Source organism: Acyrthosiphon pisum, chromosome X, assembly GCF_005508785.2.
Source record: "Acyrthosiphon pisum isolate AL4f chromosome X, pea_aphid_22Mar2018_4r6ur, whole genome shotgun sequence".
In the NCBI taxonomy this organism is placed as follows: Eukaryota; Metazoa; Arthropoda; class Insecta; order Hemiptera; family Aphididae; genus Acyrthosiphon; species Acyrthosiphon pisum.
In genome coordinates, this window is record NC_042493.1 from 19,098,550 (window position 1) to 19,121,727 (window position 23,178).

General features: G+C 26.6%; 3 protein-coding genes across 3 annotated transcripts in view; 2 read left to right on the forward strand and 1 right to left on the reverse strand.

Moving 5' to 3' along the window:
- Window positions 1–2,922, reverse strand: part of LOC103310522 (zinc finger MYM-type protein 1-like) — a 4,036-nt gene extending 1,114 nt beyond the window's left edge. Inside the window, exons 1-3 of the mRNA XM_008189087.1 lie at window positions 2,779–2,922; window positions 2,417–2,508; window positions 31–1,760 (exon numbers count right to left, since the gene is read on the reverse strand). Coding sequence (XP_008187309.1) covers window positions 31–1,760; window positions 2,417–2,508; window positions 2,779–2,922 — 1,966 coding nt within the window. The remainder of the gene's footprint in view (window positions 1–30; window positions 1,761–2,416; window positions 2,509–2,778) is intronic.
- A 4,330-nt stretch (window positions 2,923–7,252) lies between these two features.
- On the forward strand, window positions 7,253–8,075 carry LOC100163745 (lachesin-like). The gene is made up of 2 exons (XM_029485581.1): window positions 7,253–7,597; window positions 7,717–8,075. The coding sequence occupies exons 1-2, from the start codon at window positions 7,361–7,363 to the stop codon at window positions 7,975–7,977; spliced, it is 498 nt and encodes a 165-aa protein (XP_029341441.1). The 5' UTR covers window positions 7,253–7,360; the 3' UTR covers window positions 7,978–8,075.
- Window positions 8,076–15,954: 7,879 nt separating this feature from the next.
- Window positions 15,955–23,178, forward strand: part of LOC103307947 (E3 SUMO-protein ligase KIAA1586-like) — a 10,758-nt gene continuing 3,534 nt past the window's right edge. Inside the window, exon 1 of the mRNA XM_029492867.1 lies at window positions 15,955–16,095. Coding sequence (XP_029348727.1) covers window positions 15,955–16,095 — 141 coding nt within the window. The remainder of the gene's footprint in view (window positions 16,096–23,178) is intronic.

Sequence of the window (23,178 nt, forward strand, 5' to 3'; positions counted from 1 at the left end):
TCTCTGGATCTGTTGTATAATTTGTATTACCTTCGTATTCAAACAACTTTTTTTTTTTTCGATACCGTGGAACTTTAAATTCTGTTTCAATCTCCAAAGACTCTGCAAGCTCTTTTGCTTCAAGTTTAGCTTGATTAAATCCCGTTTCTCTGTACTCACCCATAAACTTAATAAGAGCATTGAGTAATGTTGCATATGTATCTAAATTGGTATTTGGACCTTGTACACTTTTACTAACAATATTCACTTCCTTCAGTACAGTGTACCAAACACACAAACTTATAAGAAATTCATACTTACTGATTTCAGATACTAACGAATGTGTTTCGCTTTTAATTAAAGAATCATTTGTGGTTTCTGAAACTTCGTCCAATGCTTCTATAATTTCTTTAAATTGAAATCGTACTGACTTTATGCTATCATGCCTGCTCTCCCATCTTGTTTCTGACCACCTTTTGACAGTCCAACGGTGACAATGTTTTGTAAAAATCATCCACCTTCCTGTAGATGCTGCAAATATAGTATATATTCGTTCAATAGTACCAAAAAAATGTATAGCTCTAGTAGAACTTTTGACAGCATCCCCAATTACTAAATTTAACCGATGAGCAGCACATGGCATAAAAAACGCCCTTGGATTTTGATTTAGTAATCTAGCCTGTACTCCTTTATACTGACCTGCCATATTGGCGCCATTATCATAGCATTGAGCTCGACAGTTTTCCACGGGTATTTGATACTCAGCTAATTTTTGTAAAAGTACTTCTGATAAGTTCAAGCCAGTACTAGAAATTATATTAACAAAATCCATAAAGTACTCTTTAATTTCTGGATTAGTGCCTTCATTTTCAGAATTCATGTCAACAATTCTAATAACCAAAGATAACTGTTCATGTCGGCTGATATCTGGTGTGCAGTCCATAATTATGGCATAATACTTGGCCAATTTTATTTTTTGTAATATATTTGTTTTTACTTCTGTTGCCATTAATTCAATTAGCTCGTTTTGTATGTCGTGACCAAGATAATGAATACGAGTTTCTTTATTTTTTATTCGATGTAAGTGTTCCATTATAGTTGGGTCAAACTTACCCATCATTTCAATAATGCCTATAAATTTCCCATTATTTTCCGTATTCACTACATCTGAAGATCCTCTGAAAGCATCGTTATGCTTTGCTAAATATTGTATAGCGGCAATGATGCGGATCATCACATTTTTCCAATGTTGTTTTTCTTTCTCTATAGCCGATTGATATGCTTTATCTATAGTGGAATTTTCCGAAATTCTCAACTTTAGTTCCATCCATATCTGTACAGATTTTAAATGTAGGCTAGAACGTTCGTGAGATTTTAAATTTTCAGATAAACACTTCCAATTGTTGGTACCTATAGTTGACAATAAAGATTGCTGTGGTCCAGATGAAGAAAAAAGTTTACAACAAAAACAAAATACCCGATCACACGATTTTGAGTAAACTAACCAATGTCTTTCTATAATTTCACAATTTATCAATTTTCTTGTGTAATAAAATGTTGAGAATTTTCTTTTTGTGCCGTCAATAACCGAGTATGGAAAATCAAAATCCTTCACTTGGTATGGACCAAATTTAACAACTTCAGCTCTTATATGTTGCGTCATATTATTATCAGTCCAAGTTGCTGGGTCTATTATACTAAGTTTTTCTTCTTTACACAAACTATCTGTAACTACGTCTACGAAATCACAAATGTGTACTTCGAAAAATAAAAATGAGCACCTATATTTATATAATAATTAAGCTGGAATACTTTTCCTAATAATTTCTAAATCTATTGGTAAGATTAATAACAGCTTAAAAGTTAAAGTTTATTTAGCTATACTAAATAAAACAATAAAAACTATTTTTTTTAAAAAAACGGTAAAAAAAAAAGTTGAAATAATATATTTACAGATGTATAATGACTGTAATAATATTAAATATCTATATCTATAATCTATTATAAAGTATAATGTAATATAATGCTACTTAGTACTTACGTATTATAGCTTTTTAAAAGCGATGACCGCGCCTGCTGACAGTTCAATGCATCAAAAGAAAATGAAATAGTTATCGGGTATTTTTGATTCACTCGTGTGTTCATCGATTAAGGCAAACATTGGGTAAAACCCATGATTATTAAACAATTCGAGATTATTCCTTATCAAGATTAATCTATACTATTATTATACGTCTTGTAATAAGTTGTAAATAATTTAGAAATTCATGAAATGACAGGACATAAATATAAATCATAATAAATAATTATAAAACTAATATATTCCTCGCTCGGCTCAGAATATAAAAATTAAAAACACAAGGCCACATAAAGTGCGGGGCCTCAAAAAGCGCGAGGCCCTAGGCGGGTGCCCAGTTTGCCCCCCCCTTCCGCCGGCCCTGTCTCAACTTCATTCAAGCTATCACCACACTGTGTACTAACATCAGCTCTTTCCACTGGAAGTCTAGGATGCACCATTCCTATTTCACACTGAATACCAACATCTTGTGTTTTATTTAATAATTGTACTCCAAAATCCGGAAAATAAACAATTATTTTTATTTTTTGAAGTTAATGGATCAATGTTTTCTATAGGTGCTTTAGAACTTTGAAATCTAGATTGGAATAAACTATTCTGTGAGGGAGTGTGGTGTATTTACAGACTTACATTTAATTGTTGGTTCTTGAATTCTGGGCTGGAAGAAAATGATTTAGAAAAGATTTGATTGATTTTTTTTTTTTTTTTAAATAATAACCAACCAAATAATTTGATGGTACAGCATTAGGTTTAAGTTTTCGTTGATGTTTAGGAGAATATTCTAACATTCTTTGGATCAATGGTTTTTCATAATCAGATGAATCAAATTGTAATGAGCATACTTGTGCTATGACGTTTATATACATTTTAGGTAGGTTAATTAAAATAATCATATACTTAAATAACAAATTAATCTATAGTTATTGATTACTATGTAGGCGTATAATATAAAACCATGTCAAGGGCGTCTGCAGGATTTTGTCAAGGGAAGGGCAAAATATTTTTCTTTTTACATTTTTTGTCTCACTATCCTATTAGTTATAAATGGCGTGCAGATTTGTATGTATTAAAAATTCAAAAACATGTGCATAAATATGTATTTAATTTTATCCAAATATGTAATTAAAAACACAAGATATGTAAAAAAAAAATGTTTTTATTCTTGACAGAAAATTATAATATTAATATATTAAATAAGTATGTAAATATAAATTTTACAACACTACATTCTACTATTGTTTTATTAACATTAATTAGGAATATATTCAAATTAAGTATTTATTCATTGGAGTTAGGATCTACTTCGTCTTGTCAACAAAACAATTGACAATCATATACATTTTTAGTTTGTCAAAACTAAATCAACGTCGATTAGAACACAATATGTTTTGTGAAAATATGTAAATACATACAAATCCGCACCTTAGTTATAAAGTATTTTTGTGACACAGTTTTCTTTCATATGACAAGGAATGTAAAAATATTTATGAATTATACGTACATAGTTAGTTAAAATTTAATCTTACAGCATTCATTTTAATTAATTGTTATGTAATTTTAAATTATCAAATACATTATTTTTTAATAGATAAAATGTTATTGTTGGATTTATAATTTTAGGTAATTTATAAAATTGAATATTTCTAGATTATTCAGTCATTGATACCACAAACTTGAAAAGTAGTAGTTATTGTAGGTATGCCATCTATGAACATTTAATTGTTTTGTCCATAAAGTAAAAACTTAGTTGACACAGCATTATTACACTTGCTCCCACCACTACATCTCATAATCTATAAAAGCAACATTCTTAGTTCTGACTCTGAATCAAGTGTAATAAAAATCACTTTATAAAAAAAAAAAAAATGTTTTTATTTTTAATAAGAATTAAATTTTACAAAATTTTACAATATTTTATATTATGACGGTAATGATTGAGGTTGGGGTTATAATGCACTTTACATTATTTTCAAATCTACGCGATACTTGTTTTATAACATACCTACATTGATTTTTTTGACAATTTTAAATTTAAAGTCATTTTTTGTATTTAAAGATTTTTAGAGGATTTTGGAGTTTTTTCTAAATTAAAATTTAAAGTTTTATTATTAAATTTGCACATGTTTTTATATGAATGTCTAGCTATTTTTATGTTTTATTTAAATTGCCTTAAACAAAATTTACTAAAACTGAGCAATACAATACTGTGTACTTAATAACATAATGTTTTGAGTGTAATGTGATAATATTAATTTTTTTTTTAAATATTTATTAGAATATATTCAATCTATAACAGTCACAATAAGCATAATATGGCCTAAGAATATTTAAATTGTTTTTAATGTAAATTTTAGATACCAAACGTTGTGTTTTATGTATTTGGAAATTAAGTATAATGATTATACAAATTTCATTCAAATTTATTTCTTAAAAATAATTGTCAATTTTTGTTGTTGAGATTTTTGTTGCTTGACCTAAAAACTTAAAATGTAATTGAAGGTCCTTCATATAAGCTGCTTCAAGTGGTATAATGAATTGTTGTTTTAAATACCTAATAAAGTTAATCTCAGAAATATTACTCATATTACTTATAAGATGTAAGTGATGTAACTCATAGGTAGGTATCTACTGTATTTTGAGGATACTCCACACAAAAGCACATTATTTCTTTTATCTTTTATTTATTTATTTTTTTTTATTTGGTGTAGAGTAATATAGAGAGTTGTATAACTTTGAACCACGATAGTGGATATACTATAATGTGTAAAATGCTTTGCACCAACATTAAAAACTCTCTGAATTTCACTTTTAAACAAATATTCCTCAATATTTATTGTGGAAAAGATCTAAAATAATGAATTTAATTAAAATTATATTATAAATAAAATAAATTGAAAACTATAAAAGAATTGAACCATTCCAGTCTAATTATGAAAAATCAAAAAAAAAAAAAAAATTAATTTTATAGTTTTAAGACCAAATAAAGATAGATAAAAAGATAAATAATTCTTATTTATTATTTATTAACATTAATTTTTTTTTGATTTTGAATAATTCTAAAACATCACGATTAGACAAAGGAATCTAAATAGGTGGATAGAAGAGTACCTACAAAGCAAAAATTGAGTAAATTTTTTTAGGTTTGAATTTGCTGCCATAAAAAATATGGGCCAATCAAAAAATGAGTAAATTTTTTTATAATGAACACTCCTTATTAAGTTATTGGTTTGTGGTATAAGTTTTGTAAAAACACAATTTAATAAATACATTTAAAATAATAATCAATTTGTTTAATCAGATTATCTTTAAATTACATAAACATAATAATATACATAATTATTATTCGATTTTATAGGCTTCAATTTGCCGCCATAAAAATATGGACCAATCAAAAAATGAGTAAATTTTTTTTATAATGAACACTCCTTATTAAGTTATTGGTTTGTGGTATAAGTTTTATAAAAACACAATTTAATAAATACATTTAAAATAATAATCAATATGTCTAATCAGATTATCATTAAACTACATAAACATAATTATTATTTGATTTTATAGGTTAGAATTCGCCTTTATTAAAATATGGGCCAATCAGAAACAACCTACTCACAACTCCAATAGGTTTAGAAATCTTGCCAATGATCTCTCAACGTAAATTGTTCGAACGGTAACCACGTTTTTTGCGACGACAAAATTCCGGTTGTGCAGCAAACTGAATTCGATTTTTCTACACCAAACGTTACAGTTCTTAAAAATATTTTTCTCTTCTGCTTGGGGTTTGATAAATAATACCAACAAGTCACAATATTTATTTCTCTTTTTTCGTTTTTCTGAGAAGTAAATTCCGTTTTCGAGATGAAGATTATCTACGGTGTCGTTTTCGTGCTGTGCATTGCCCTCAGTAAGTATACATATACACCATACCGCAAACATAGACGACCTTTTATAGTATTATCAATAAATGGTCTGACCTTAAATCCATTGTCGACAATCAACAAGTGCACCATGTACGTCAACAATTAGAATATATATATTATAATTCAAAGTTATAATAAAAGCGACAGTTGACGTTGAGTCTACGCTGATGGCGTATAGTTATGGTGTCCGGTGCCAATGTAATTTGGACCACAAAAATACACTGTACGGGAATAATGATCTTGTTTTGTAGAATCCACCAAATTTGATAATTTTTTTTTTTTGAACTTATATAGTATAATATTCTACAGGCAGTAATGAACTCCGTTTTTCAATATTTTAATCTCAAAATTTAAAATGTATCTTCAAAAATAATACATTTTTAACTTTTATGCTTCTTTTTCAAATTATATTATACCATTATTTGAAATATAATAAAATCGGAGTTCTTCTTTCAGATAAAAAAATAGTTATCAAAATCGGACAATTTTTCAAGGTCTGTGAATTATTCCTGTGAAGTCATTTTTTTGATATAATACAATCGTATTAACCTCCCCCCACTACCGCTATACAGGTGATGACAGTAGATTAGTGGAAAAGTATAATATTCAATGTGGCAACTAAAATTATATAATTTTCAAATTTTATTGAATTGCGATAAATTTGAAAAACTGGCCCCAAGCCCCTTAAGATTATTTTAATTTTTAAATCCTACTTCATTTTAGAATGTCTATTTTAAAAATATTAAAGAGACTAATTTAATTAATTACAGAAAATGTTATACATTTTTTTTAATAATCATAAAACAATATTCGAGGTACCTCAATGTATAATATTTTATTATAACTTAAATAATGTTTGCATAAAATTACATTTTTAGTTGCATTTTTTATTTTGTATTTAATTACAGAATTAAACTATGATAAACTATGAATTACTAAGAATGTTTTAACAAATGTGTTCTGTATAATTTGATTACGATTCCTCTAATCTTGTATAGTATTTACACATGTAATGCCTGTCAACTCTCATCGAATTGATACATGATGAATCAAATTTACAATGGAAAAGGATTCTTATTTTTTAAGTTAATAAATATAGTTCAGATTTGAAAATAATAATAAAATAATTATTCAAACATTAAATACCTTTTTATGGTGATTAAAAACAAAATTATTCACTTATCACTGTACTTAAAAACTGTATAGATCCATCTGATGTATGACGATCATAAAAAATTATTATAATTTATGATTGTTATTCCCATGTCTTAAACTCAATAACCAGTTACTGTGATCTTTATTGATTTTGTTAGCCATTGTTAAAAGTATGTTTGATTGTCAAATTATTTATATTTAATTTTTTATTTTTATTTCAGCCTATTCACAGATGACACCAATAATAACGCATATTTCACAAAACCAAATAAAAGATGTTGGCGATAAAGCAGAAATGGAATGCACAGTTTCAAACCCCTTAGATTATTATGTTTTGTGGACGAAGTTTGACTTAGAGAAATCTAATGATTCTATCCTTTTTTCTTTTGGAAGTACCCTTAATATCAAAGATTCTAGATTATCAATAACAAAAGACTCAAAAATGGATTTAATACGTTATACATTACAGGTATCTGGACATTGATATACATGCATTTTGAAACTAGCATTATGATTTTTTTAGTTAAGCACTATATACTTACTGCTTACTCAATTTTAATACAATTTGGAAATAATTTTAATTTTCAGATTAATGATATTCAACAAGTTGATTCTGGTTTCTACCACTGCCAAATAATTATTGGATTACATCACATAATATCTGCTAAAGTTGAGTTGAAAGTACGCGGACCCCCAATGATACATGACAATTCCACCTCATCAATGGTTGTAATGGAAGGTCAACAAGTGACCCTTGAATGTTACGCAAGTGGAAATCCAAGTACAAGAATTTTCTGGAAGAGAGAAAATAATGGAATTTTAAGTGTCAACAGATCAATTTATAAGTAAAATACCTCTCCTTTCTTTTAAACTAAAATGTAGTAGTAAAACATATTATAAATAGTTTTTGATACAAGTTTATAGTCATAAGCCAATAACAAATTTGAAAACATAAAATTATTAACATTTCACAAAATATAACAAAATTATAAACAAAACTAATTTTGAAATAAATTGCTTCATAGATTCAGAAAATACAGAACATTGACATTGGTCACAAAAATCTTGTTCATTATGTACAATTTATATTTTATATCATACTCTTTGTATAAAAATGCTTTGTAAGCTTTTTTTTTTCAATAGATAATTATGAAAACCATCATCTGAGTTTAATGGTACCTACACACTTTAGGTTTCCTACAATAATATATTTAAAATTAAAAGAGTTTTGTCGCACATATGTGTATTTTTGTATTGAGATTATAGATTAAAGAAAGAGAAGACTTGGCCACAATAGCTATGGGCCTAGGAGGAGGTTTATGATATAGATTATCTTCTGTTAAATTTTTTGGACATTTGTTGAAGAGTTTAGTGATTATTTTTATATTATCATACAATCAGATTTATTTTGTTTATTTATAGGGTTTTTATTTACATAATGATTACATATTCCTACTCACCTTAAAGTTACACTCAGTTTGGCAAAACTTACATTTTTTTTTGTTCCCTTTATTTGCACTATAAGACATACATTTGTACCAAATTTCCCGTTTCTACCTATACAGGAAGTACCTTTTAATTTTGATTATCAATCAGTTACAAAAATTCAAACTTTAAAGAAAATATATATTTAAATGCATTTAAGTATTTACTATTTTCAATTAAATATTTGACATTGGCATACATATAATATAAATGTTGTCTTACAGTGGTAACATTTGGAAAATTCCCGCTATCACAAAATATGACCGTGGGTCTTATACTTGTATAGCCGTAAATGGTTTTGGCAAAGCTTCCAGACATAGAATTGCCATACATGTAGAATTCGCTCCAATAATCACTGTTCCTAAACGTCATTTAGGACAATCCCTATTGAATAATATGGATATTTCTTGTAATGTTGAATCATATCCGTCACCAGTAATTATTTGGACAAATAATCAAGTACAGCTCTCCAACAATCAACATTACAGGTAAGTTCAACCACCTACTTCATTGTTTAGTGTGACATTAATTTTGTTCTAATGAACTTGGTTTTTCCTTTACATTTAGAATATGGGAATTGGCGTCTACAGATGAATTCACCAAGTCCACATTAAGTGTAACAAAAATCCTATACCGTTTCTATGGCAATTACACCTGCAAAGCAATGAACAAATTGGGAACTGCCGAAGCTACCATTAACCTTTTTGGTGAATATAATTTTCATAAATATTATCTATAAGATTGTATTAAACTTGCATATTTTAGGTTATTAGTTATTAAAAAATAACTTTAGATAATATACAAGAGTACATAAAATATGCTGATTTTGGGCTAGCGCCTTTTTCTAAACACTTCTCAATTTCATAAATATTATTAACATAACAGAAATTAATGTGAACTAAGAACAAGAAAATATAATTTTTTTTTTAGGTGCTAAGGAAAAATCTACATGTATATTAGAAGCTCTTTTTAGGATAAGATAAATTAATTCTAAAAAATATTGATTCCATATTTTTATTTAATTTATTTTCCATACATTTTCTGTTTACTTTCAAATATCTGAGAGAACATTGTGATAACCACCTCTGATTCAAAGTTCAAACATCAAAAGTTGATCAACATCTGATACTAAATCTCATTAATCAATTTTCATTTTAAATACAAACCCAAGCAAATCCTAGAGTGGTATAATACCACATAGCATCTAATTTATGAATATTTTAAAGAACTTACTCTAAAATTGTCTATTCTATCTGTTAATAATAAAACATCAGCTAGTGTATTTTATAAACCAGTGAATTCACGAAGATTTTGAATATATATGTACACTTTCCAAAGTTTTTGTGCATTTTTTTATTCCTCTATTGTTATATTTTTATCAAGAAAAGAACCATAAAAACTTTCTGTAGGAGGTAAAATGGTTTCATTAAATTTTTCAGAACAATCCGTATACTTGTATGGATTAGCTAATTTTCTAGTAACTAAATTCAAATGTTCTTCAGTGAAATATTTTGGGAGTTCTTTAAATTGATTTCTAAGAAAATTCATGATAATTCATCTAAAGAATTAGGTAAAATTTCGATAAATCAATAAATCTTAATTCTGTCCTTCATGTAAATTTTTTATTTTCATATATTTTTAACCATTGTACTTTCTATAATATTTGAAAGAAGTATATTTTTCCTCGTTACATGGAATCAATTAATTTTATTATTATCTTACCCAAACTCTTTTATAAATAAATGATATTTATAGCCTAAAAGATTATGACAAACAATTGGGATACAAATAATATTTGAATAAGATTAAAATTGTCAAACAGTTTACTATTTTAAAATGCTTATAACAAGTTTTAAAATTAAAATAGAAATAAAAACCTATGTCATCGAGTAGATATTATATTCTTACATCTAAATTTGGTAATAGGTCAAATCAATCTAAAATTAAATATAAGACTGTTAAATGAATTATTCAGAACAATTTGCCACATTGTAAAATGGAGAAAACACAAACGGGTATGGTCTCTTCTAAGTGTGATTGTAACTAATAGTTAAGTTCCCTCATTTCTCTATTCACCTGGTGTTTTTAATTTTTGTATATATTTTTTAGCAAATTAAAAAAATTCATCCAATATTTTATTTTTTGATAAAAATGCTACTAAATATTTTCTTAAGCTGTTGGAATCTAAATTAAAATAAATATCAACTCAAGAAACATACAATTACCATCTATAGGAACATTTATTTATCATAACTTTTAGAATTTGCAATCTCTTTAAATGTATATGAACAATTTATGTTATTATTGTCTATAAAATATTTTTATTTTTGTGCAATCTTAGTATAATAATTTGGTCTGGACCATTTATTTTATGTTGAATAGATTTCAAATGTCTTGAACAATTCTTGTAGGTAACTGTTAAATTACATTTCTCACATTTTTATTTATTAATTTTTTACTATAAATTAATTAAATTAATTATTTATTATACTTAAATTTTTTAATAGAACAGTTTCTTAGATAAGTAAGATCCCATCACAAGTTTGTACCTTAAAATGTTTCCTTAAATCTTTAACTGCAATTATATAACCTAAAAAGGTATGATTATAATCACTTATTGTAATTTACATTACATAGATTTTTTTTTGTGTTTTTTGTGTCTACAAACAAATAAATTGGACAATCAGCTTAAGATCCTATAACTCCAAAACAATTTAAATAATTTGTACTATTGTTTGTTATTGATATAACAAGACTAACATTAAATATTTCCGAGTCCAGAAATAATATTATTTTAAATGTTGATTTTGGTGAAGTTGGTTTCTAGTAATAAAATTTGTTATATTTGTTTAATTTCTAGAGTAGAATTTATATACAATATTGAAATAAATACAATTAGAGAATATATTCAACAATCTAATGACTTTAAAAACAAATCAGAAACTTATTTCATCATTTTATTTCCAATAAATATTGTGTAAAGTGTATTTTGATCTTTTTTACTTTTTCAAAATAAAACTACTCATACAATTAGTTTGTTTAATTTTAAAAAAGTATATTCACTTTTTTTTTAATTTATCCTAAATCCATTAAATGTATTGTTATTCCATTACCTATCTAAATTTTTCAAACCACTATAAATAAGATTATATTTAACTAATTGAATATCTCGACTTCACCCGTGTGCAGTTTTATTTGTGGCAAATCCTAAACAGTATATACGCTATATAGGTGTATCTCAGAATGAGGGTAGGGTGTATCTCAGTTTTAGTGTACTTCAGTTCACAGACAAATCGGCGTCAGTCTAGGTACCTAACTTTGTGAAATAATTCGGCCTAGATGATCAACCGCAAATTGTGTATTTGATTTAGCACTTGGTTTATTTTTCAATGTGGTTTAACTACATAATCTCAAAAAACAATCTAAGATTTTCATCAAATTAAATTTAGTAGTTGTTGAGTATATAAGCTACACACATTTGGTTTTAAAATATGTCTTATAATATAGAGAAGATATCTTCTCTACATCGTGTATAGATATATATGATTTTGTTTAATCTGATTGTTTAAATAATGCTTAAAAATTATTTATATATTGTTATATCTAAATGATCAGTTAGACACATTTATTTTAAATGCTATTGAAAGTAGGTAGCGAGTGAAAATCATATTATTGCACTATTGTCATTCTGATTTTATTGTGTTTTAAATGCATTTACTGTAGAATTGAATTTGTGTTGGGCCCACACCGATCCAATTCTGATAAAAAATACTTTTTGATCAAGTCAATACTTGGATATTATTAACCTCCAATGATAGCTTTACAGTAAGGGTTGGCAACATTTTTGATTTTTAAGAACTTAAATATTTATTATAAATATAAATTAATATAAAATTTTTCACTGACCACAATAGTTGTATAATCATATCAAATTTAGTTTATTTAAGTTCATAATTGTTACTTTTATTAGTTTAACAAGGTGTCTACGAACAAAAAATGTTTTAATTCACAGTCTCTAGTCCATACTGTCATAATTCATGACTTTAATACATTTTACTAGCAAGCCACATAACCACATAAAATTACAATGAGGCCACATGCCTCATGGGTTACTGAGCCCTGCTTTATAGATATATGTAAGAAAGACCCAGCTTCATTTTTTCATCAATAAATAATAAGCCTATATTTCCTGTATAACATTTATTTATGCTTTAGTATCAGTTTAGTCAATTTATACTTGATTTATAATTTCTAACCTCTAATGAAAAATTGATTTTATTGTAATTTTAAGATTCTTATTAACCATCATTATTTGTTTATTTTTTAGAAACATTACAACCTGTATGTCCACCGGCTTGTAAAAAACCTTGAATGAACCCAAGAATCACTGTTACCTCTGTTCATTCTTGATGTTTTCAAAATCACTATCACCATTGTACATATGTTTATAGAAATTTGTATATGAGACTTGTTAAATTTGTTTGACCAATATTTATCTTAAGCTAGCAGTTTTGTCCGGCATTATGTGTGCCATAGATTTGCTTTTTTTATAAATATATTTGTAAAAAATGTATACAACATATTTGAGATAATTATATTATAATATCTAGTAGTATAATATGTAACCAATGGCAACCCTATAAATAAACAAAAAATATTTTTTTTTCGTGCGCTGAAAAAATGTCATGTATGAGTTATGCATTTCAAGTTGTAGTTCAATTTTAATTTAATATAATTAAATAAATGTTAAATTATTTTGTGTTTTTAATGTGCTAAATATATTTAAATAGAATAACATTAGTTATACAAACTACAATTTAAAGGGGAAAGGTATTGAAATAATATGTTAATATAATATATTTTACTTTACCGTTGACCTGGTAGAAATACATGGAGTGAGCAATGTAACGAGACTGAAAAATTATTATTTTAAATTTTGTTAAGTTATCAAACATAGTTATACTAATATATAGTAGGACTCCGTGATAATAAAGAAAAGATGAAAGATGACATCTGTGTCTGGGATATATTATGATGAATATTATTTTAAAAAAAAAAGGTAGATACTATAATGGTGTGAAACAATGACAATCCATATGCTTTTAAAGTATTTTAGGTTGTGTTATAAATCATTAAATATTTATTTAAATGTATTTTTATTAAATTAATATAATATATTATATAAAATGTAAAAATATGTTTTGTGCCTTAGCAATGTGATAGGTAACTATTCAATTTGATGTTTGTGAAAAGAAATCAAATATTACTAGGTATACTAAAAAAAATATCAAATATCAAAAAATGAGTAATATAATATAATATTGTACAACATTGTGCAGAAATTTGGTCACATATTGAAAGTTGATATCAAATCTGTAAAAATAATATAACCAATCTAAATAGTACATATTTAATGTAACTACAAGTAAATCATAAAAATAAATAAACTCCAACTATGAAATAGATGAAGGTCCTAGACTAAAGTTTAATGTTATTTAGTAGGTATGCTCTGTGGAAAACAGCACATATAAGGATCAGATATATATTCTAATGTCCGTAGAAGAGCAGAATAAAGTTATATGTATTTTAGCAGTGATAGAAATGTAGAATATTCTATGAACAACTTGAATGACAGTATTAATTTCCTCACAAGCTTCTTTAAAGAGAAGGATAATCAACTCATGTAATAAATTTTATATTGTCTTATATTGTACTATGTTGTATAAATTGAGTTAAAATACATTTTTATTATTTATTATATACCTATTAAATATGGCTTTAAAAATTAAAATGCTGGGTTTAAAGACAAAAAGTAAGTCCTTATCATATTTTTGGATTTCCTTAAGATTACATTGGAAATTATATTTAGTTTATTTTGGTACATTTTAAATTATGTGAAAGGTTTTTATGATTTTCTACAATTAACATAAAATATAATTTAAAATATAAATTAGCTCATAAAGTTACTAGCTGTCATTTATTGGTTGAGGGAACAGGGCGGATGAATGTGAAACTGGCTGCTCAGTTGCTTTCTAACACTAGCTAAAGCAATCATATGTAAGTATTATGATTTTTTGATTAGGGAATAATGTTTTCTCAGTGGGTAAAGGTAATATAATATACGTCTCTAATGTATTAGCAACGTTAAAATACCTTAAGCTCATACATAGAACAGAATAATTATTTTCAAGTTATATAGTAAATACTATATTACTCTTTGCTGACCTATTAAATGTATATAATTTGAAATAGGCTGCAGATATCATTTTATTATTCAATGAATGGTTCGATTTATTAAATACACAAAATAAGTAAGATGAAGGTGTAAAAAGTTATGGGCTTAATTGACAAACTCGAAATGAGATAATTGAGAAAATGAACAATTTCATTAAACATAATATGAGAGTTCATGGCAAAAAATCACTTCTTCCTTTTCAAAAGGGTAATATTTTTGATTATTTATTTCTAATAATGCATAATTAATAATGTATTTTTATTTGTTATCCCTGCTATTCTCCAACATACTTAAAAGAATTTTAATCCGCAACATATCCCTCTAAAATTTTATGAAAGTCTTAAAAAATGTATATGGACTTCAAATGTCTTAACAAGAAAAATAAACCAGGACATTTTAGAAAAACCGTTTAGCTTTTTAAAGGGAATAGCTGGGAGTGCCAGTAACAATTATAACTGTTTTAGATTTTAATTACTGGTAAATACTTACATTATGTAACAAAATTATGTAAACATTTGGGTATAATTATGATATCTATGAAACTTTTGCCAGTACTCTATGATAACTATTATTATTGTTGAAAGTGAAGCTTGACGGACTAATGACTTTAGTATTACTATAAATAAATAATAACACGACTCTATGATTATGTATAAGTATAATATATAATAACTAGGGAACGGATTTTAATTTAAATAAATATTTTTATGTAGTATTAGCATCGGAAAGTTTTCGATATATGTATACGTTTCATTTAATTTCAAGTAATCTGATGCTAATTTTATTTTAAAAATTTTTAAATATTTTAGAATAATTAAATTTTTTTACAAATAAATATACGTGTTCTATATTATTGAAAAATGTTCATTTTTATTTTAGTATTTTACGATACGATATGCGATACGATTAGGTCTCTATACTGTACACCTTTGACATCAAACGACAACGATTCGATATGTTATCTAAGTAGTAGGTAGTAATTTCGGTATACAAGTATATGCGTTCACTTTTCGATCAGTATTCGTATGAGCGTTATTCGATCACTTTATTTTCGTATTGTGTCCGTTTGTGTAGTGTATTAATGTAATATTGTTAACTATTTAAATATGCCCAAAGTAGCTCGCACAAAAAGGTCAAAAGTTAGTATTTATTTGGAAGAATTTCCAAATGAAACTTTTAGGAGTGATGGACACGTTTTATACTGTCAGTCTTGTGATAAATCAGTATCTATCGACCAACGTGGTCAAGTTATTCAGCACATCAATACCAGTAAACTTAGAGGTAATAGAGACAGAAAGCTTATATTTCAACAAAATTTTAATAATTCTATCTTATTTTCAATTCAAATATTTAAATATTATACATTTATAAATAAATATTTATTAAGTAATAAACAAATATATATTTAAATATTTTTGATTTTATACTAAAATAAAATCCGTTCCCTAATAATAACGTACAACTGGACAATTTAAACTGTGACAGTACACACACAGCGTATACGCACTTTACGACGGTGCCTGTACAAGTGAGTATTACCATTATAGTATAGTTATGAAGCGGTATCATATAACATTACACTTACACATCACGGGTATATTCATGACGTGTGGGATAACAACATATTAATTATTAATATCGAATAATATGAAGTAAGATGACGTTGGTAAGATTGAATGAATATAGGTAAGTGGTACCAGGGGTATGAGACTCCGTGAATTGACTGAATCGGGCGATTGTGGCCATGAACACGGTCTCCAGGGTTTGGGGGGTGGGGGGGGGGCGTGGCATACGTGAAATAGGGAATGGTAAACAAGTTGACCCCGCGTAGCGTTTCCCGCCTAAGTTCCAGTAAACGTTTACATAATATGGGTGACTTTGGGTCTAACATCATATTGGTGCGGTAAACGTTTCCATGTTTTTCGGAGGTTTGGACTTCAAATCGTGGGTAAACAAGACCCCAATCAGCTGATCTAGTTTCGCTTCTATATTGTTCTATGGTGATACTTATGCTCTTATTTTAATGTACCTATGTATTTTACCTATTTTCTCAACCAAAATACATAGGTCTTTGGAACACGACCAAAACAGTTGTGTAGTAACCATGCGGCTTACTACTTAGATATAAATATGGATTGGAGAAAGGCTAGGAACTAGGAAGTAGGAACTAGAAAGTGCTTATCAGTTATCACCCCCACATTTTTCCTATAGTATACTAGTAAAAGTATTTTATGATGTTTAATTACATTTTATAATAATATCTCAATCAATGATTAGTTTTTAAACTTAGATATTGATAATGATAAAACTATGTTTTTATATCACATATTTATAAGTTATTACTTGTAAGTTACCAATTGGCAACTAAGGTTACTATAAAGTCTATAGGTAATATTACAAGTACTTTCAGCTCTGCGCTCGCCGCTTGAGTTCAAACTTATAGATATGTAATAATAGCAATATAAATAAAACTTTATATGAATTGAATATCAGAATAGGTATAACATTGATAATGTACATTGTTAATGACTAAATGTTATGGATGGACAAAATATTATACGGCTTATCTTGTGGCTGGTGAGGTATAAGTGTAGGTATAACTATATTAATCTGACGATCAGAATTTTGACGGAAACTATTTTTTGGTTTAAGATTTTGACGTTTAAAGTTTTGATTATGTGTGTTTTTTTCTGTCTGTCAGCAACATTTCGGATTGTAAGAATGCTTCTATTTTGAGATCAGAATCTTTTTTGATAGAAAAATGAACCTAGTTGGTATTTTAGGGAAGTCAAAATTGAAAATTCCAAGTAGTTTTAGAAAGCGTCGAGAAAAACTACTGAGAAATAAATTACGAAAAACCGCTAAAAATGGGATTTTAATCTATAACGATTTGTATATCACCCTAGCAACGAATAAAAATAATAATATTATAAGGACTACACTAATCGCTCAGAATCGTTTTTCATATCGGTTTATAATATATCCAAATATAATACATCAATTACAACTACTGTTCAGCAGAGCGGTACCCACTTGTCAACATTTTTTTATTTGACAAGGATTACCAATAAAAACAAATTAAGAAACAAAGGAATAAATTAATATGTTAGGTTATCATTACTTATTAGTAGAAAAAAGTGTTTAATATACAGTCCCGCAATTAGGATTCTTGGGGCCCCGAACAAAGTCAATGTATGGGGCTCTGAGATCTATGTATACTTATAATATTTTTTATAGGTTACATACAAAAATAAATAATGATGGTGATTTTTTTTTAAAAAGCCTAAAAATATAATGTGTAGGCCCAGTGTATTATGTGTTATGTATTATGTATTATGTGTTATTCAAATATAACTACACTTATAGGTGTTATTTTTTTATTATAAATATTAATTAAAGCTTTCCTTTTCACATAAATGTAACTCAATAACAATTAAACAATAAAACACTATAATAATATAATTTTATAGATAAATATAGATATTATTATGGATAAATAGGAGCCCCATTCTTCAACAACAAATCAAATAGCATAATAAATTATAAAAATAAATATTTTTATTTAATATATTTTATTTGATTTAAACATTAGATTATAATGCAATTATTTAAAAATTTAAAATAGATACGGGGCCCCCTGAGCCAACGATTATCGGCCATTTACATGTGCATTGCTCCGTCTGCCCCTGTGGTTGTTGCGGCACTGTTAATATACCGTTCATATACTTCTAAGATTAAAGTACTTATTTAAAAAATATTTTTATACATTTGCATGTATTGCTGGTCGATAGTACTGTATGGCGTAGTGGTGTATCTATGATTTTTTTTATGGGGGGTGCTAACTTTAAGGTCTCTTCTTCTGTATTTTAGAATCAATTTTTTTTACAGTCACATCTGCATATCAATTAGCAGAAATTTAGGGAAAAAATACTTATACATTATTTTTTTGTATCAATTTTGTTTAGAAATTTCCCCAGCCTACTGAAAAATTCATGTTGTGTAGAGTATTTGTTTTCCAGCAAGTAACATGCCAAGGGTAAATAGCACTTTAGCATTCCCTATAGATCTATGCCTGTATGGCGTAATAACATATGCTTTGAGCAAAATATGTTTCAACAGTGTAATGAAAAAAACCAATTTGTACGAGAATATTTTACTACCTATTTGGTAATTTTTTGTGCCTAAACTTATATTTTTAAGAAGGAACATAATTTTTGATATTATTGTGCATAATAATATATCAAATATAACAAATCCAAATTTTGTTCTAATATAAAATATTCTAAAATATCTGTTCTACCTATATAAAAAAATATAAATCCAAGCTTTGAATATAATGTTTGATATTATATAATATGATATAAAGATGTTTTAATCACTTTTAAATCTATGTTTTCAATTGCTTTTTAGTGATTAAAGAAAAAAATTAACTATGCTTGCCATTTTTTTCCTTACTAGTTAATTTTTGTAAAATTTGTTTTCCAAATTATACAAACAAGGATGATTTCTTACAAGTTCAGCCAGTTTTACTGGCGTAAACGTCACATTTCATGTTAATGACATAATCTTTTTCAATAATTTGCAATTTGAATAAATTATCAGACACGCGCACAACTGCGTTAGGACACCGCTCGGAGCGGTCAATTTTCCCAGCCGCAGTTTTACCATTTAAAATTAATTTTTGAAGTTCAATATTAGGTATTAACATTTTAAATCAATAATAATAATTATAATAACAAGTAAATTGTAACTGTCACGACTTTCATACTTCAATTCATAATTCAATCAACTCTTACTCCAAAATGTGTACCCATTCTCAGCGAGTCTAACGGGTCCCCGAGTTTCACTTAGAGCTAGTATTAAAATAATATTAACTATTACGTATTTATAAATTTACGGAAAAAACACCTTTTTTTTGCTAAATCCAGAATAAACAAAATAAATTTATTTTATCTATTGATTATAATTATTATAATATAACCGTATTTAATACTAGGTAGTAGGTATTACAAAGATGTACATATTGAATTTTTGTACAATAATTAATTAAAATTTGATCAATACATTTTGAAAAAGTAAAACAATATGCTTATTGCGAGACACACTGAAAGCGTTCGCCTGCCGTACAAGCACGCGGGTCGCGGGCCACATATTTTGTACCACTAATAATTAGCTGTTTTTCTAGTAAGTAGAAAAAATATTAAAAATCAGGAGATTAATGCTGAAATCAAAATGTTGAAACGTCAATATTTTCAGAATAATAAACACTAAAAAATGGCTATCTTCGATTTTTTTAACTAATTAAATACAAAAATATATTTTTTAACCTTTTTACCAAAACATTAAAATAAATTAAAACAATGTTAAGAAGTCTTCTCTTATTTTAAATTCATTACAATTATCTGCAGACATATCTATATATCGGATACATAAGGACATTTATTCAATTTTACTTATGTCGGTTGTTTCATCTGCCATAATACACTTTGATTTATTTATTCTATTGACTTTTTTCAAGAATTAAATTTCCACAAATCGAAATAAATTAATTTTGTATATCCGGGCTAATATAAAGTGCATTACATGGAGCACTTTCAATATGATTTTTTAGATATAATATACCCAGTATTATAAACGATAAAATTTGAGCACTAAAAATGATTTTATCTCTACCGTATAATCACACATTTATTTATTATCACTTTCATGACGATCGTCTTGCTGTCCGGATGTGCTCACATTGTAAATACTTATTATTTAAATATAAGTATATAAGTAGATTATTACGTGTTATAAAACCATGTTAAAACTTAGTGTACAGCTTGCTATAGTTGAATGTAAATGTGGGTTACAACTTCAGTTGCAGCAACTACTCGTGAATTAATTATATTATACAATATTTTATTATTATTAATTATATGTAATTATTGCTGTTATCATGAAATGCTGAAAAAATAGTTTTCATGGTAACTTAATAAAATAATATTTTTATAAAATTGACATAGAAATATTATTTTAGTGTATATATAGTGAATACATGTAAATTAATAAATATTAATGCAATAATAGGTATATTACAAAATGTGTTGATAAAAATAAATCATGTTAAAATCATAATACCTATAAGATCATAGCTTATGCCCTATATATTATAATTATGGCCTATAGGTAATTGAGACTGGTGAAAGAAAACCATTCTTTAGGAAATTTTTATTTTCATTTACCTATCCATTGTGGGTAATGTGTGATTGTGTGTATCGAATGATCATTAATGTGCGTAAGTTCCCCGAACATTTAATGCTAAGATTCTTGGAAATACGTCACGTACCTACTACTTACATACTACACGTAGACTTTATTTTGAGATCAAAAAATTTTCAACATGAAGATCCCAAAATGCGGAAAGAAAAATTCCGATATTAATTATAAAAACATATTTTAATTCCTTATTTTCTTTTCTAAATTATGTCGGAAATGGATTTTTGAACTTTTGTATTGTTTAATTAGTAAAGTACTAAATTTTTTTTTTTCAAAATTAACCTTTACTTTAGTGGCAATAAAATAAAATAACAAATCAATTTCTTATATAACCTAGAAAAGAGAATAAAGAATTCAAATATTTTTTTCAAAATTAAAATTGGACTTCTGGAAATTTAATTTTTAAAATATAATTTTTGAACAAAAAATATAATTTTTTTTTCCACTTAATGCCTAAAAAAAAGACTCGATTTGAACAGCCTTAATGATTGTGATCTACATAAGTGAAACTAGGGGGAACTGGGGGCTTAGCTCTCCCTCCAAAACTTGTAATAGCCCCCGCAAAATAAATTATTCATTTGTTTCCCAAAATATTAATAAATCTTTAAAAATTAAACAGTATTTTTTATAAATTATATATTTCTAATATGGTAAATATCATTAGCTGTATGCCTGTATTTATTTTAAGGAAACAGTTTATGTCGGTATATTGGTAAGATTATTATAAATAATTTTAATGAATATGCATTGAACTAAAGTATAGACTATAGAGACAGTGAATTTCGGAATAAATATCCCCGGAAAATAACTACCGACGAACAAATAAAAAGCTAATTAGTGTAATTATCACAATATTGATATTTAATTACAATTATATTATACTTACTAGTAGTAGGTATAATACACCTACTTTTCATTAAAAAAATTTAAATATAATAAATAATGTTCAAATATTAACAATAATATTATTTTATATCACGATTTTAAACAACATTATGTTAATAGCCTTTTTAAAAGATTAGGTACCTACTACAACTATCTATAATTTATTTGAATTATTTGACTTATCGATAATTTGAAATATTTTTATTTTTTATTTTATAATCTTTAAAATATTGTATCCAAGGCCGTAGCCAGAAAATTATTTTGGGGGGGTTAGAGTATAAATGTTATATTATGTAATAAAATATTACAATTATAAAAAAAATATTATTTAAATTAAGAACATAACATTTTTTTCAAAATTTTGGTAGGTAACAATGTGCATTATCTTATATTTCTACATTTATAATTATAATTCATTACACTTTAGTATATAAGTTAACTATATACAATACATACGGTATCCTAGAGTCTAGGACACCTTAAGTACAGGTTTCAAGGTTTTATTTACAAAGAAATCCTAACGTTCCATAGCTCAAAAAATGATTCACTTACTGTATCATTCAATTTTGAATTCTGTTGGTCGTCCCACATTTCGTCCTCTTTCAGAACTGTAAATGTCGTGTCTGGTTCCACGAAGTTGAAATAATATTCGTTAATTATTGCACCATTGTGATTAAAGATTTTCACCGATTCAGTTATTTTGAATATTTCTTGAGCTAGAAATAAAACGTAATTACATCTTCTTTATTCTTCATCCCGATATGCTTGGCAGTTTAAGGCGTACTTACCTCGTTCCAGGCGCTGATCTAGAAATGAAAAAGGGGGGGGGGGCTAAACAAAAAAATGTACTTGAAGTATATAAAAGCCTGGGCATTTAGTTTAAGTTTTTTTTATTCATTATATATGCTTATTATAAGAGATTATTTAATAATTATTTTAATAATAACAAAATTTAATAAACATAACAAATTAAATTGACCCATCCTCCGTTTTTATTCTTCTAGATGATCTTGAAAATATATTAATCACTTCATCAATATTTATAGGTATATTTTCATGAATGTTTAAAACAGCTAAACCGTTTAAACGAACCTGTCCCATGGTTGACCTCAAATAATTTTTTAGGTCCGAAAGTCGTCGCGTACCTACACATCAGAAAATAAATGTATCCGCGTCTCGTCCCGGGA